General features: G+C 32.4%; 1 protein-coding gene across 5 annotated transcripts in view; it reads right to left on the bottom strand.

The window, feature by feature from the left end:
* Positions 1–2,660: 2,660 nt before the first annotated feature.
* LOC116846735 (S1 RNA-binding domain-containing protein 1) overlaps positions 2,661–16,274 on the bottom strand; it is a 117,291-nt gene continuing 103,677 nt past the window's right edge. For all 5 annotated transcript variants that reach the window (XM_032820959.1, XM_032820957.1, XM_032820960.1 and 2 more), the window contains one exon: positions 2,661–3,754. In XM_032820959.1, coding sequence (XP_032676850.1) covers positions 2,978–3,754 — 777 coding nt within the window. In that variant the 3' untranslated portion in view covers positions 2,661–2,977. The remainder of the gene's footprint in view (positions 3,755–16,274) is intronic.

Genomic DNA, 16,274 nt, shown 5'->3' with positions numbered 1-16,274 from the left:
TGTATGGTAACTCCACGGATCTCCACCTTCTCAATACGATCGAGGATTGAGAGAAGGCTTCGTGCGACCACTTTGGATTATCTTGACGCCTCCACCGTGGTGGACATCTCTCTTCGCGACATCTCCCGTATTGCATATACCGGGTATCAGCGCCGACAGAGCTTAGTACGGTCACGACTCCGCGCGAGTCATCGTTCATCTCTCACGCGAGCCAAGCTCGCTATTGCTTCGCGGCCAGGGCCGCAGCTCTCACGCGAGGCACACTCGCTATTGCTACGCTGCCAGGGCCGCAACTCTCACGCGAGACACGCTCGCTATCACTTCCCTGCCAGGGGCACAGCGCTCTCGCGACACACGATCGCTGGCCTAAGCTTACTCAAGACTCCTACGTCGTCGCATCCGCGACTCTATACGCGAGGAATATTCGCTTCTCGTCTCGACGAGACTTAGCATTCGTCACGCACGCAGTACTATCAATGCACATCTACGGTTACATGTACGTCAACGTCAGACTACGACTCGGCCGCGTACGCGATTCAGAGTTACATTCGCGAATAGGCTTTCACGACGAGACATAGCATTCGCCGCGTGCGCGACTGTTCAGGTGAGCAACGTTCGCCAATCTACCATCGCAGATTCAGTCTCTGTTGCTCCCTCGCCAACCTGAGCTGAATCTTATTCGGACTTGACTCCGACACTCACAAGGAAGACGGATAAGTGTCTCAATACTTCAAGTGATTGTTATCCTCCGAAAGGGGGATTCCTTCCAGCGCGGAGGCGCCGGACAACCCCACGCGTGCCCTACTCCGGGTCACGCCGTGCTCTTAAACACAAGAGCATTATCGTACTTTCCTCACACCATCTTACGAGGTTCCTGAATAGGAGAGCACGAGCTACACTCGCGCATTCAAGGTAGTAGTCGACGATAATTCGACGGCATACGAACTAGCCGCGCACCATCTAGAGCTGTTCGAAACAGGGCCCATTCTGGACGTTTTGTGATCAATGCATGGTTCAAATTGATCATTTGTTGTCGGTAGCGAGCAGCATTAACCGTTTCACCAGATTTGAGAAGTTCATAATAAACAACACCCTTTTGATCCCACCAAACACAGAGCATTGTCTTCTTTCCGAAGCGATTTGGTCTTGCAGTCGATGTTGATGGTTGACCTGGATCAACCCATGATTTTCTTCGTTTGGGATTCTCGAAATATATCCATTTTTCATCACCTGTGACGATTCGATACAGAAAACTCTTGATGTCTTTTCAGCAGGAGTTCGCTGGTGACTTTTTGATTCTTCATCTGTCTTTCAAAGTCAAATCGTATGGTATCCATTTTCTTTTTTTTTGAATCTTTCCCATCGCGTGCAAACGCTCGCTAACACTGTTTTGAGTCACATTTAATACTTCCGCCAATTGTGATTGAGTTTGAGTGAAGTCTTCGTCCAACAATGCTTGCAACACTGCATCTTAAAATTTTTTCGGTGGTTTTCCCTTAGCCTTGTCTTTCACATCAAAATCACCAGTTTTGAATCGATTGAACCAACGTTCACAAATGTCTTAAGATGGTGCATGTTCGCCGTAAGCTTCTACAAGTATTCGATAAGTTTGAGCAGCAGTTTTCTTCAAAATGAAGTAATGAATCAAAACCTCCCGCAAATGATCTTTTTTTGGTACGAAATTCGACATTTTTAAAACAGAAAAAGATTTTTACACTCTCACAATTTTCCACATGTATAGTTTTGTAGGTTAGGAATAGCCAAACAAAATACTATATATGTCAAATCACCACGCGTAAGAACGTATGTGTGACACCATCTGTTAGGAAAATCCGCATTGGTATACACCTGGTATATTAGCTCTGATATGGTACGAATCAGACACCGTGTATATACATATACATATATAGCGAATCTAAAATCATGAATAATCTTAAAATGAAAATATTCCTATTCTGTTTAAAATAATGTATACAAAACGATAAGATTACCTTAGATTCAGTCTGAGTATAAATATAAATCAATCATCACCTTGATTCAAATTTATCTTGATTACAATTTCTGCGAAATCTTATATAAAATATTTGTTTTGTATGTATTTTTAACAGGGTGTCGTTTACTATGTATATTTTAAGCAAGGCTAAGCATTGCGGAATGTGTTTTCTAATGTAATATATAATTTACTTCTATTACTAACGCAAGTTCAATCGATGCACACGTCAATATACTACACATCTAATCTACTATTTATACTACACATAAAAATGAGCATGTGAAATATATCTATTCACAAATTCGCATAATTTGTATAATAGCATTATTTTTACGCATAAAAATATCAATTACATATCAAATGTCCAAAAATGTTACATTATATATCGCTAAGAGGTTTATGTTGGATACATAATAGTACATTTCTCTCTCTCTCTCTCTCTCTCTCTCTCTCTCTCTCTCTCTATATATATATATATATATATATATATATATATATATATATATATATATATATCTATATATATATCTCAACTTCATCTTTCTTTGAAAATTTCATCTTTCTTTTAAAATTCTCATATTTCTTTTTTCTGTATTGTGCATATTTTACTTAAATATGTGTGAGTGTATGCGATATGCAAAATAAAAACGGACATCTACGTTAAAAGTAATTTATAATGCAACTGAATATATTTTGTTTTTTAATTAACAATAAAATATAATATCAGACATTAATTTTACTTAGTTTAACTCTAGATTGTCAATACTTATTGTCAGTATTTAGTTTATTATTGCCAAGTAACAGGTGTAGGTTGAAATGACTAATATTGAACAATCTAGGCTTAACAATTTCGATCATAATATAAAATGATTAAGAAAGAATCCAGTAAATACAGCGATGTATTAATAATGTTTTTAACAACGTCTTGGAAGCGTCATTAATACATCATTGTTAACTGAGGGGTTAATTTATTATATTTATTTTCTATAATATTTTTATTAGTTCAAGGCTTATTCTGTTACAATCTGGTTGAACGGATAATACTTTTACTGTTATACGTTGTCCGACACACAAAATCTGACTTTTTAAATACTTAACGTGTATCAATCCATTTGTACCGACTCCCACATCTACAAATACACCAAAGTGCGTAACATTTCGGACAACACCATTTAATATAGTACCAATATTTAAATCATCGATACTTTGCATATTGTCACAGAATAATGGATGATTCAATATTGATCGTATATCTTCATTCTTTTTCACAGTTAGACCTTTAACTATAATTTCTATTGTAGCTTTGTTGGTATTAAATTGTACAGCTAATTCCGAGTATCTATCTTTCGCGTATAAATTTATTCTCTCGATAAATGTTGAAGTACCAAGATCATTCAAATCGCATTGGCAATGTTTCAGAAGTTTATTTGCTACTGCGTACGATTCTGGATGAATCCACGTTTGATCTAACAGATTAAAACTGTCTTGCGAATTCTTCGATTTTTTTTCTGTTACTGTTTTTTGATTAATTAATACCGTTTCTGGCAAAATTCTTATAAATCCTGCACACTGCTCAAACGTTTTACTACCAATGCCTTTTACATTTAACAACTGTGCTCTATTTTTGAATGCACCATGTTTAATTCTCCGCTCTATGATATTCGCTGCTTTAGAATTTGTAAGACCAGCCACTCTTTGCAGAAGACATTTTGAAGCTGTATTAATATCCACTCCAACAAAACTCACCACTTCAGTGATAACCTGTAATCAAAAACACTTTAATTGTAGAATTTTTATTGGATTAGAAAATTAATTAATTTATAGTTTTTATATGCATTATTAATTATTAATTATATGCATTATATACGTTATATTTATTTATATGCATGATTATTAATACCCATTAAACATAAAACTTTCAGGCGACGTTACATTCGAGAAGAATATATCTGATATAAAACGTTTCATAATGAATGTTAATGCAATGTCGCATAAAAGTTTTGGTAAAACGTTTTATTTCTAACGTCAACGGAACGTCGCGAGAACATTACATTTCGATATTTAAAAAGACTATTTGTAATGTTTCATTCATATTAAACATGTTTGGAGCCCATTTCATTTGTAACGTGTCATTAGTAATATTTCAAAATGTTAGCTGAACGTTATATACGAAACGTTTAGAAGACATTAATTATATAACGTTATTTATACTTGTCATGTAAAACTTTCATTTTGGAGCATTGAGAAACGTTTTAATAACGTTACATATCTGATATTACTGAAACGGTCATTGCATAACGTCGTACAAGTGTTACATATACAGGGTATCTCAGAACAATCTATGAAGCTCTCGTGAGACGGTAGAGCGGTTCAAAATAAATATGAAAGTCCTATACCATTTTACGATATTCTTAATAATAACCGAGAAATTAATTACGAAAGATTAAGGAAAAGTGTGTGCTGAATGGTAGAAGACCGCTTGAGTTACAGTACAGCCCAGTAATAAAGCGCGCGGATGTCGCGTATGGCAATTGGAAGACAATGCACTACCCTACTGAAAAATTTCTGTTGAGATAACATTCTGTTGAGAATTCCTAATTCAATTCTCAGTTGAATTCTCAATTGAATTCTTAAATGCCATTTCTGCAAAAATTTGCATGTAAGATCTCAATTGAGATATTTGTATCTGATGGAAATAATTTATTGAAAATATAATGAATTTTTGCTGAAAAACTTTTGAAAAGCATTCACAATTTTAACCCAATTTCATTAAAATTTCATTATAATTTCATTAATATTTCGATAATACCATTAATAGTATTTCATTAAAATTCAGTGAAAAATCATTATTAATTAGATCATTATTAATTAAAATAGATTGAGAAAAGTATAATGAAGTATTATTTTGTCTAAATAATTAAAAAAAAACTGTAATTTTATATTTTGTGTCGTTTATTCGTATCATTTATTCGTAAGATTCGTGTGGGTTCGATCCCGTGTCATACGGTCAACCATCTTTAGATGACTATGTGCTGTTCAACTATGCCTAACCTCAACGATCGTACTGGAACTAGTAATGCCAATGCGCTATAACGATATCATGGTAGATTATATTTACAATATACTCTCACAACGTTAAAAAATGTAATGATATATTTGTCGGTAAATGTTTCAAAGGACGTAACAACACAATGCGATTAATATTGATACAATGTTATATAACTCATCAAACTTTAACATACAACGTGCTCGCAAAAGAGAGAGAAAGAAGGAATATTCTCTCACTTTTGCGAGCACGTTGTATGTTAAAGTTTGATGAGTTATATAACATTGTATCAATATTAATCGCATTGTGATTGTTGTTACGTCCTTTGAAACATTTACCGACAAATATGTCATTATATTTTTAAACGCTATAAGAATATATTGTAAATACAATTCACCACGACATCATTACAGCGCATTGCCATCACCAGTTCCCGTTGAGGTTAGACATTGAACAGAACATAGTTATCTAAAGATGGGTGACCGTGTGACACGGGATCGAACCCACGCGAATCTTACGAATAAATAAAACAATACAAAATATAAAATTTACAGTTTTTTTTTTATTATTTAGACAAAATAATACTTCATTATACTTTTCTCAATCTATTTTAATTAATAATGATTTTTCACTAAATTTTTCTACATTTTTAATGAAATATTATTGAAATATTAATAAAATTATAATGAAATTTTAATGAAATTGTGTCAAAATTGTGAATGCTTTTTAAAAGCATTTGAGCAAAAGTTCATTTTATTTTCAATAAATTATTTCCATCAAATACAAATATCTCAATTGGGATCATACATGCGAATTTTTGCGGAAATCGCATTTGAGAATTCAATTAAGAATTCAACTGAGTATTGAATTGGGAATTCTATTGTTACCTCAACAGAAATTTTTCAGTAGGGTACTACTTATACTTATGCCGCTGTGCTCCTACATGTCGCCACAGCGCGGTGCGGCAAGGCGTAGGAGCGCAGCGATATAAGTATAGCCAGTAGTGCATTGTCTTCCAATCGCCACGCGCGACATCCGCGCGTTTTATTACTGGGCTGCGCTGTGACTCGAGTGGTCCGTCCTCTACCATTCAGCACACACTTTTTCTTAATCTTTCGTAATTAATTTCTAAGTTATTATTAAGAATATCGCAAAACGGTATAGAACTTTTACATTTATTTAACCCACTCTACGTTCTCACGAGAGCTTCGTAAATTGTTCTGAGACACACTATATAACGTTTCACGCTAACAATTGAAAGGTATCTAGCCCAGACAGCACAAAATATTTATGATAAAGATATTTGTAAAATTATTTTTTAAAAATATTATATAAATATTTTATAAATATTTTAGGTACACACATAAAGGAAAAAAGGTACATAAAGGTACCTTTCAAGCAATCAAAATCTTTATTCAAAATATTATTAAAATGTAGATTAAATATTTTACACAATATCTATAATAAAGAAAAATAAATATTTGTAGTAATATTTTGTAAATATTTCTATTTACAAATATTATACATGAAAGAAATAATTGTAATTATTCATAACTATTAAGTTAATGGAAAAATAAGAAAATCGAAATGTAAATTGCTAATGTACATTGAAAGAATTTTTTAAATTAAAGAAATATATTTTGTTAAATATATGGGAGGGTCCCGATTGCCTACAAATTAATTGCCTATAGTATCGATTGTTGACGTCAAACTTATCTACATTTCATTTGCACACAAAAATTATTGCCTACAGAACAATTACCTACAACTTGTATTACGCACAAATAAAAAATTAAAAGCCAAACGCTCGTTTGCACACACGACATTTGCGCACGAATCACATTGCACACATAATATTATTGCCTACAGTATGATTGCCTACATGCTCTATTGCGCACAAATAAAAATTAAGATACGAATGCACGTTTGCGCACAAAAATTATTGCCTACAGTAAGATTTCTTACAAGTTCTATTGTGCACAAATGAAAAATTAAGAGACGGACGTACGTTTGCACACACCAAACTATTGCTCACAAGCCACATTGCGCACATAATATTATTGCCTACAGTACGTTTGCCAACAAGTTCTATCGCGCACAAATAAAAATTAAGAGGCGAACGTACGTTTGTATACAAAAATTATTGCCATTAGTACGATTACCTAGCTCTATTACGCACAAGTAAAAAATTAAAAGCCGAACGCTCGTTTATATTTTAGTACATATATATCATTATATATTTTTTAGTACATATATATCATTTCAATCGTCGCTCTCTATTGCGAAGCGAGATATTAATATTTAAAATGATACATTGATAGGGTTAGAAAATCTGTCACATGGACATATGCTAAAACACCGTGTGATATTAAAAAGTCTATTAATTTGTTACAATCGTTGATTAAAAAATTGGTAATTATCCCATTATACCATCTATCTCTAGCTATGTAACTGGGAGGTTTCGCCCCCCAGACCCCCCGTATCACGGTGGGGTGAGAGCTACAGTCTTTTGTGGGAAATTCACTCTTTAGCTTAAGCACAAAAGACTATAGCCCCCACCCTCCATGATACGGGGGCTCTGGGGGGCGAAGCCCCCCAGTCACATAGCCAGAGATAGATGGTATGACAGATTTTCTAACCTAACGCGCCCTTAACTTTGTCTATTAATATCTCGCTTCGTAGTAGAGAGCGACGATTTTGTCAGAGGAAAAAGTTGTTTGGCATGTAAAAACAGGTCGATTGAGCCTATTTTCATCGAAACCGGAGGTGTTGCGGCTAAACTAAATAATTACCATATTATGTGTGCAAACGAGCGTTCGGCTTTTAATTTTTTATTTGTGCGTAATAGAGCTTGTAGGCAATCGTACTGTAAGCAATTATTTTTGTGTGCAAACGTACGTTTATCTTTTAATTTTTATTTGTGCACAATAGAGTTTGTTGGTAAACGTACTGTAGGCAATAATATTATGTGTGCAATGTGGCTTGTGCGCAATAGTTTGGTGTGTGCAAACGTACGTCGGTCTCTTAATTTTTTATTTGTGCACAATAGAACTTATAAGCAATCTTACTGTAGGTAATAATTTTTGTGCGCAAACGTGCATTCGTCTCTTAATTTTTATTTGTGCACAATAGAGTTTGTTGGTAAACGTACTGTAGGCAATAATATTATGTGTGCAATGTGGCTTGTGCGCAATAGTTTGGTGTGTGCAAACGTACGTCGGTCTCTTAATTTTTTATTTGTGCACAATAGAACTTATAAGCAATCTTACTGTAGGTAATAATTTTTGTGCGCAAACGTGCATTCGTCTCTTAATTTTTATTTGTGCACAATAGAGTTTGTTGGTAAACGTACTGTAGGCAATAATATTATGTGTGCAATGTGGCTTGTGCGCAATAGTTTGGTGTGTGCAAACGTACGTCGGTCTCTTAATTTTTTATTTGTGCACAATAGAACTTATAAGCAATCTTACTGTAGGTAATAATTTTTGTGCGCAAACGTGCATTCGTCTCTTAATTTTTATTTGTGCGCAATAGAGCATGGCAATAATATTATGTGTGCAATGTGATTTGTGCGCAAATGTCGTGTGCAAACGAGCGTTCAGCTTTTAATTTTTTATTTGTGCGTAATACAACTTGTAGGTAATTGTTCTGTAGGCAATAATTTTTGTGTACAAATGAAATATGGATAAGTTGAATGTCAGCAATCGATGCTGTAGGCAATTAATTTGTAGGCAAACGGGATCCTCCCAAATATATAACTTAAAAAAATATTTGCTAGATTTTAGAAAACATGTAACAAATATAAAGTAATATTTTTTATTTATAGATAAGCTGTAAAATTATGAAATTCTAGATAAAAAATGATTTCTTTGATTTTTTAAAAATATATATAAGAATAAGCAGATAATTTCTTTACAAGAAGAAAATTATTTTTTTAAAGTGTAAAAACTAAATATGTGTTTAAATAAATATTTGCTTGTTTTAAAAGTAAATGAAATACAAGTAAATTTAAAAGTAATGAAATATAAATAAATTAAACCGAAATAATAGAAAGCTCCTCGAATAGATTAATTAACAGTAAGATTTGAAACGGCACATAAGGAGCAAGCACGGATGTCTTAGTGCTATTAAATACTAATATTATTTTTTAATATTAATATGATTGTGGAAGGATAAAATTGTCCAGTATGTTAAACGCACGTATCGAAATTTTTTTCTTCGATTATCGTACGCGGAGAATCAACCTTCCTTACTTAGACCGATCCTTGAGTCCCAATTTTTATATATATATTTTTTTATTAAAATCCCAAACCCCATTAAACCGATGACTCAAATAGATTCATTATATATGTTGCGAAAAAACTGCCTCCATCAGGACTCGAACCTGGAACCTCCCCACTTTCCGGGCGGGACGCCTTTCCATTCGGCCACCGAGGCTTCGACAGTAATCTCGCAACATAATGTTTATAAATTCTCTAAGATGTGAGTTGAGAGAGAAAGAACGAAAGAGTCGATCTCGTAAGAGATGTTATCATACGAGAGAGAGATAGCATATTCTTCCTGCCAATGCTTAAGATAAACCGAAATAATAGAAAGCTCCACGAATAGATTAACTAACAATGAGATTTGAAACGGCACATAATAACATCTATATCGTCGTATAATAACATCTCTTACGAGATCGACCTCTTTATCGACAATTTCATCCTCCCACAATCATATTGTTACGTTTGTGACACTGGATGCTTCGTCTCCGCCGAGCGGCAGTGGAATGAATTTTGTTTGATAGCTAATGTCCTATGGTTACGAGGAAAACAGTTGTTGTGTGTGAATTGGTTACGTCAGAAAGTCTCGGTGACGATTGATATGTCATACCGGAATATTTCTGAATCGTTGTGTTGACTATTAAAGTTTTACGTTCTTCTTAAATACGTGTTCCTTTTATTTTCCAGTAAGTACGCACATTTAGAAAACTAGTGCGTGAGTGTAACAATTTGGGGGCTCAGCCGGGATTTAACGACGTGTGTGAATTTTCTTGTGAAATCTGTGAAAAAAAAAAGTGAAAGAATATGAGTAGTGAGTCGGGTGAATCGGGAGCTCCTTCGAGGAAGCGGTTTAGGCAATTGACACCGGCCCCAGTGGCAGCGGTGACATAAGAGACATTGAAGAAAATGTTGGAGAAAGCGATGTCGGAGCTGCGAGAAATTCATGAGGAGGTTCGCTTGAATTTGAATAGCAAGTCGATTAGATAAAAGGCTCGTTATGACAGGAAAACAAGGGAAGTGCATTTTGAAGACGGTAGTAAAGTATGGGTTTATAATCCACGTAGAAAGTTAGGTAAAGCTCCTAAATTGCAGTGTCATTGGGAGGGATTCTTAATAACCTTATGAGGTTATTAAGAAATTAAGTGATGTTGTTTATTGCATTCGTAAATCGGTCAGACATCGGAATAAGATAGTTCATGCAGATAGATTAGCTTCCTTTTGTGAAAGACGGAATTAATTAAGAAAATATCGAAAATCTATATTTTTTTGTTTGAAAGAAACAGAAATTTTGCGTTCTACATTTTATTGTTTTATTGACTCGTCTTCAAAGGAATGGTACTTTAGAAGTTGAAATGGAAAAGTAAAGAAAAGAAGACCATCTTCTCCGTGGTTTTTCCACGGGGCTGATGTTTAATCAGGGTGAATACCAAGGTGGGGACTTGGGTTGTTCTCTATTGAGAGCGTTGGGTCCACAAAAAATTTCCCCCCCTTGTCCGAAGACCAGAGGAGGGACGTTGTGACATAGGAAGACTCAACATTAAGTCAAATTGATGATATCTTTTCCTGGAAGCAGCCCCGATGTTTTAGAATCAATTCTTCTTTTGAAAAAAGAAATCATGAAGTCTGGTAACCTGCAGCAGCAGCTCAGGGTAGGACAAGAAACATGAAATTCTTGAGAAAGAAGATGGAAGATTCCATGAATAATTGTCGGAACGACAATTTTGAAAAAGGAGGGACAGTATTACGTTCGTGACACTGGATGCTTCGTCTCCGCTGAGCGGCAGTGGAATGAATTTTGTTTGACAGCTAATGTCCTATGGTTACGAGAAAAACAGTTGTTGTTGTGTGTAAATTGGTTACGTCAGAGAGTCTCGGTGACGATTGATATGTCATATCGGAATATTTCTGAATCGTTGTGTTGACTATTAAAGTTTTACGTTCTTCTTAAATACGTGTTCCTTTTATTTTCCAGTGAGTGCGCACATTTAGAAAACTAGTGCGTGAGTGTAACAATATTAATATTAAAAAGTAATATTAGTATTTAATAGCACTAGGCATCCGTGCTTGCTCCTTATGTGCCGTTTCAAATCTCACTATAAGTAAATTATTTTATAAATTTTTAAATAAATTATTTTCTAATATTATATAAAAGCATATATTATATAAAAGCATATATTATATAAAAGCATATATTATATAAAAGCATATATTATATAAAAGCATATATTATATAAAAGCATATATTATATAAAAGCATATATTATATAAAAGCATATATTATATAAAAGCATATATTATATAAAAGCATATATTATATAAAAGCATATATTATATAAAAGCATATATTATATAAAAGCATATATTATATAAAAGCATATATTATATAAAAGCATATATTATATAAAAGCATATATTATATAAAAGCATATATTATATAAAAGCATATATTATATAAAAGCATATATTATATAAAAGCATATATTATATAAAAGCATATATTATATAAAAGCATATATTATATAAAAGCATATATTATATAAAAGCATATATTATATAAAAGCATATATTATATAAAAGCATATATTATATAAAAGCATATATTATATAAAAGCATATATTATATAAAAGCATATATTATATAAAAGCATATATTATATAAAAGCATATATTATATAAAAGCATATATTATATAAAAGCATATATTATATAAAAGCATATATTATATAAAAGCATATATTATATAAAAGCATCTTTTTTGTGTTTCAAATTAAAGTTTCTTTTATTATCAGAAAATAATTTATTTAAATTTGCAAAGTGATTTATTTGAATTTTACTTACTTTTAAAACAAGTAAATATTTTTTAAATATACTTTTTACATGCTTTTTAAACATAGTTTTTACATTTAAAAGAATCTATTCTCTTCTATTAAATAAATAATTTATTTTCGTACATAAATATACCATATGTATACAATATAAAACGTCTCTCAATAAAACTGACAGTGGCGCAGTAGATGGCGAAGGTGAACGACTCAAGAAACAGAAGTCTCAGGTTCGAATCCCAGCATGGTAAGCAAATTTTCGAAGTACAATTTAAATTGAATTAAGTAGCGCGTGAAACAATAAAGTGGAAAATTAAAAGAAATTATAGATAAAATGATATTATTTATAAATATTTTGTGCTGTTTGGGAATAACCTGATTGTATGTTTAGCAAACATTTCAAAAACGTTACTTGTGGAACGTTGTGCATCAACTTTACAATAACGTTTTACATAAGTTTACCAAATGTGTTACAAACGTTAAAAATTGAACGTTGTGAATGAACTTTTCAGTAACGTTTTATATATATTTTGCAAATGTTTCGCAAACGTTACACGTAAAACGTTGTGTAAACTTTATGTTTTTCAGTATCGTTTTATGTATGTTTATCAAACATTTCACAAATATTGCAAATGGAACGTTCCATATGAACAGTAAATATAAGAACATTTCTAGTTATGGCAACGTTGCATAAACGTCTCTGGAACGACACGGAAAAGGTCGCACAGCTTAAATGTAACGTTATTGCAATGTTGCTGGGACGAAATTTTGCTTACTGGGTATATACATTAATTTTTATATAAATTAATTAATACATTTTTAGTTTTTATATGGACTTGTCTTTAATTAAAATTAGTACAAAATGTTAAGTCCCAGACAACATTATGACGTTTCTAAATCCAAAAGACACCCAGATAGCCAAATCTATGGAAAACAAACCTTGCTAAAGTTTGCTACAAATGTTGCCAACAAATTGGTACTAAATTTTATATAAAACGTGTTAGAACCGATGTTGCAGATTGTCAGAAAAAATACGACAAAACTTGATAACATAATATATAGCCAAATTGATGCAAAAAACCGAGCAAGATGTGTGCGGCAGTTTGATGTTAAATTCATGCTAAAAAGCGAGTTGCAGTTTGACGTGCGACGCAGTTTAACGTCAAATTCACGCCAAATATCGAGTAAAACTTGGTGACAAAACCTAATACCTGAGCAAAGCTTGCGCGACGTCAAATTGATGCCAAATATCGAGCAAAACTTGGTGACAAAACCTGATATCTGAGCAAGGCTTGCGCGACGCAATTTGCCAAATTGGTGTCAAGTATTGACTAAAGCTTGGTGACACAAATTTACGGCAAATTGTCCTTACGGAAAAAAACTATTGAGACTCAATACTATCCAGCAAACACAGAACATAATTGTGATATAACACAGGAATAACATGTAATATAACTGCTGTTATACGTTATTAATATTGAGGTTACTTAATTTCCTTTATAATTGCGACATAACTATGTTATAAAACTGTTATGTTATTATGTTATTTACTGGTTAAGTTACACCAACAATATAACAGCAACATAACTTTAATATAACATGTTATATAAGAAGTCTAATATTTGCATTACATTTCAGTTAAGCAATATTTTTATACACAAATGTGAAATTATATTTTAGGTATTTCTCGTATATAAAACGTGATATTTAATATATGCAAAGATTGTTATCACGATATTGTAAAACTAAAATTCTTATAAAAAAGTTTGGTCATAACTTTATTCTATCAAAATATTGTGAGAGAGAAAGAAGGGATATTCTCTCTCTCTTTTGCAAGTACGTTGTAGGTTAAAATTTGATTACTGATACAATATTGTATGAATATTAATCGCATTGTGATTGTTACATCGTATCAAATATTTAGCAACAAATATGTCATAACATTTTTTAAACGATATAAGAATATATTGTAAAGATCATCTACTAAGTTAGCGTTACAACGCATCGGCATCACCAGTTCCCGTACAATCGTTGGAGTTGAGCATTGAACAACATGATGTAAAAATGGGAGACCGCCTGACACAGAATCGAAACCGCGCGAGTTTCACGAATAAATAACACGACTCACAGCACAAAACATTTCAGTAATGTCTCCAGAATATTACATTTGCAATGTTAAATATTCTGGAGATAATCTCAGAGATATTCTGGAGACATTGCAGGGACATTCTGAAATATTACTAGGTAATTCTGGAAATATTGAAACCCTGTACAAAAAAATTATTTTTATGATATATCTTCAACACACGTCAGTTTATGTTGATTTTAAATGAAATTTAGGTCTTTAATTTATTTCTCATTTTTATATCAGAAAATTTACTCACAAGAGAACTAACAGAACTGTCCCTCATCGATTTTGATGCGCTTTGAATATGTTGTAGAGCATCAAAAAGTATTCGATACGTATTTTTTTTTATCAGCTGAATGTTAAGTTTAGGGATTGAAACAGCCCCTTGAAAAAAAAGGACTTTTTCATTTTTATTAAATATTTCCTAAAATACAAAGTATATGAAAAAATGTTTCTTACAAAAGTTGTACAATATTTAACATTCTTTGCAACGGTATATTTAATTTTTTCAAAAACGTCAAATTTTTTAACCCATCCCTCAACTCGTTATCTTTGCAAAATTTGTAAGTTTTTCTAAGGACAAAAATTGTAGAGTATTTCATACCAAATCGACCCATATATAATATTAGAAGGTGGTCTCGATTAAATTGTTGAAGAACGTCGTGATAATATCATGCTATACGCGTCTCGCCATCCAAGTAGATGGATACTGTAGCTAGATACGTTACTGTAAGTAGGGGAATGTAATGAATTGTAGAAAAATAATACATAGATAGTTGCATATATTTAATGTATAATGTTTACAATTTAAAATGTTATTATAGTATATTAAAATCATATAATTAATGTAATATTAAGAAAAATCGATAGAAGATTTGCATATACAGAAAATAAATGTATTTTACTTATGGCACATATTCGTAGTAAAGGTGGTGCTCATGGAAAAAAGTGTGATGCAAAATGATCGTTTGCACCAAGAACAAGTAATTATAGCAGTTTCGCCACAAACATCGCATTGTACTTTAGGATCTTTTTTGAAACAAAAATCAACCGATGTCCGGCGGTCTAGTCTGTAAATATTCACTTTTAAACCATGCAAATTTAAATAAATTTTGAAACCTGAGTGACAAGAATTGATGGTGTGTTAATGACTGCAATTTCAAGATATTGTTCCTATTATGAAGATCAATTGCATGATCGAGTAACATAACATTATCAGAGAAATATTTGATAAAATTTTTCTACAAGCGGAAGCCACATCTAGTGGTTGTATTTTTCCCGTTGTATCAGCCGGAATTGTTAGAAAATAGATATCTGGTCTACTTTCGGCAATTATGTTGGGACAATGTCCATTCCAAGAATCTAATAGTAATACGGATTTTGGCCCGACGTACAGAAACAAAACTTCTCTCAACTAGGTTTTTACATGATTTGATGTTAATTTACCTGACTTCGAAGCCATTACATAAATAATGATTGCTGCACTCGTGGACCAAACGTTCCTATGAATTCTTTACGATCAAAAGAGGCAACAATAATCTACCATCAGCAGAAATTGTTTGTTTTACATGTTTACATATTTATGTGAACATTTTATACATTCGTCTCCCTATTATCGCAACAAATATAACGTAAATAATGCGTTTATAATTGCAATTTGATTTATTAATTTCTTTTAAATATACTGTATATCTGGTATCAAGAGACAGAACAGAAGAAAACAACGTCAAAAATAAGAAGACATAATATTAATTATAAAGTATGTTTTATTTTTTATACACCAGGTATGTAAAATATGAAACCGGAATTTTTGTATAGAAAATACACGGAATTTTTGTATAGAAAATACACGTTTATTGTATGAAAATGATAAAAAATATTTTATTCGAAATATTGTCCATCGCTAACTATACATTTTTCCCACCTGTCTGATAATTTATGGATGCCACGCCAAAAAAACTGTTGCTCTTTTGAGGTAAACCAGTCATCGAGCCATTTTCGTACATTTTTGTAAGAAGTG

This window comes from Odontomachus brunneus, unplaced genomic scaffold, assembly GCF_010583005.1.
Source record: "Odontomachus brunneus isolate Ranch 3 - 2012 unplaced genomic scaffold, Obru_v1 Obru_scaffold_068, whole genome shotgun sequence".
Taxonomy (NCBI): domain Eukaryota; kingdom Metazoa; phylum Arthropoda; class Insecta; order Hymenoptera; family Formicidae; genus Odontomachus; species Odontomachus brunneus.
Note: the sequence above shows the minus strand (reverse complement) of the source record. Positions and strands in the feature narration are given on the sequence as shown.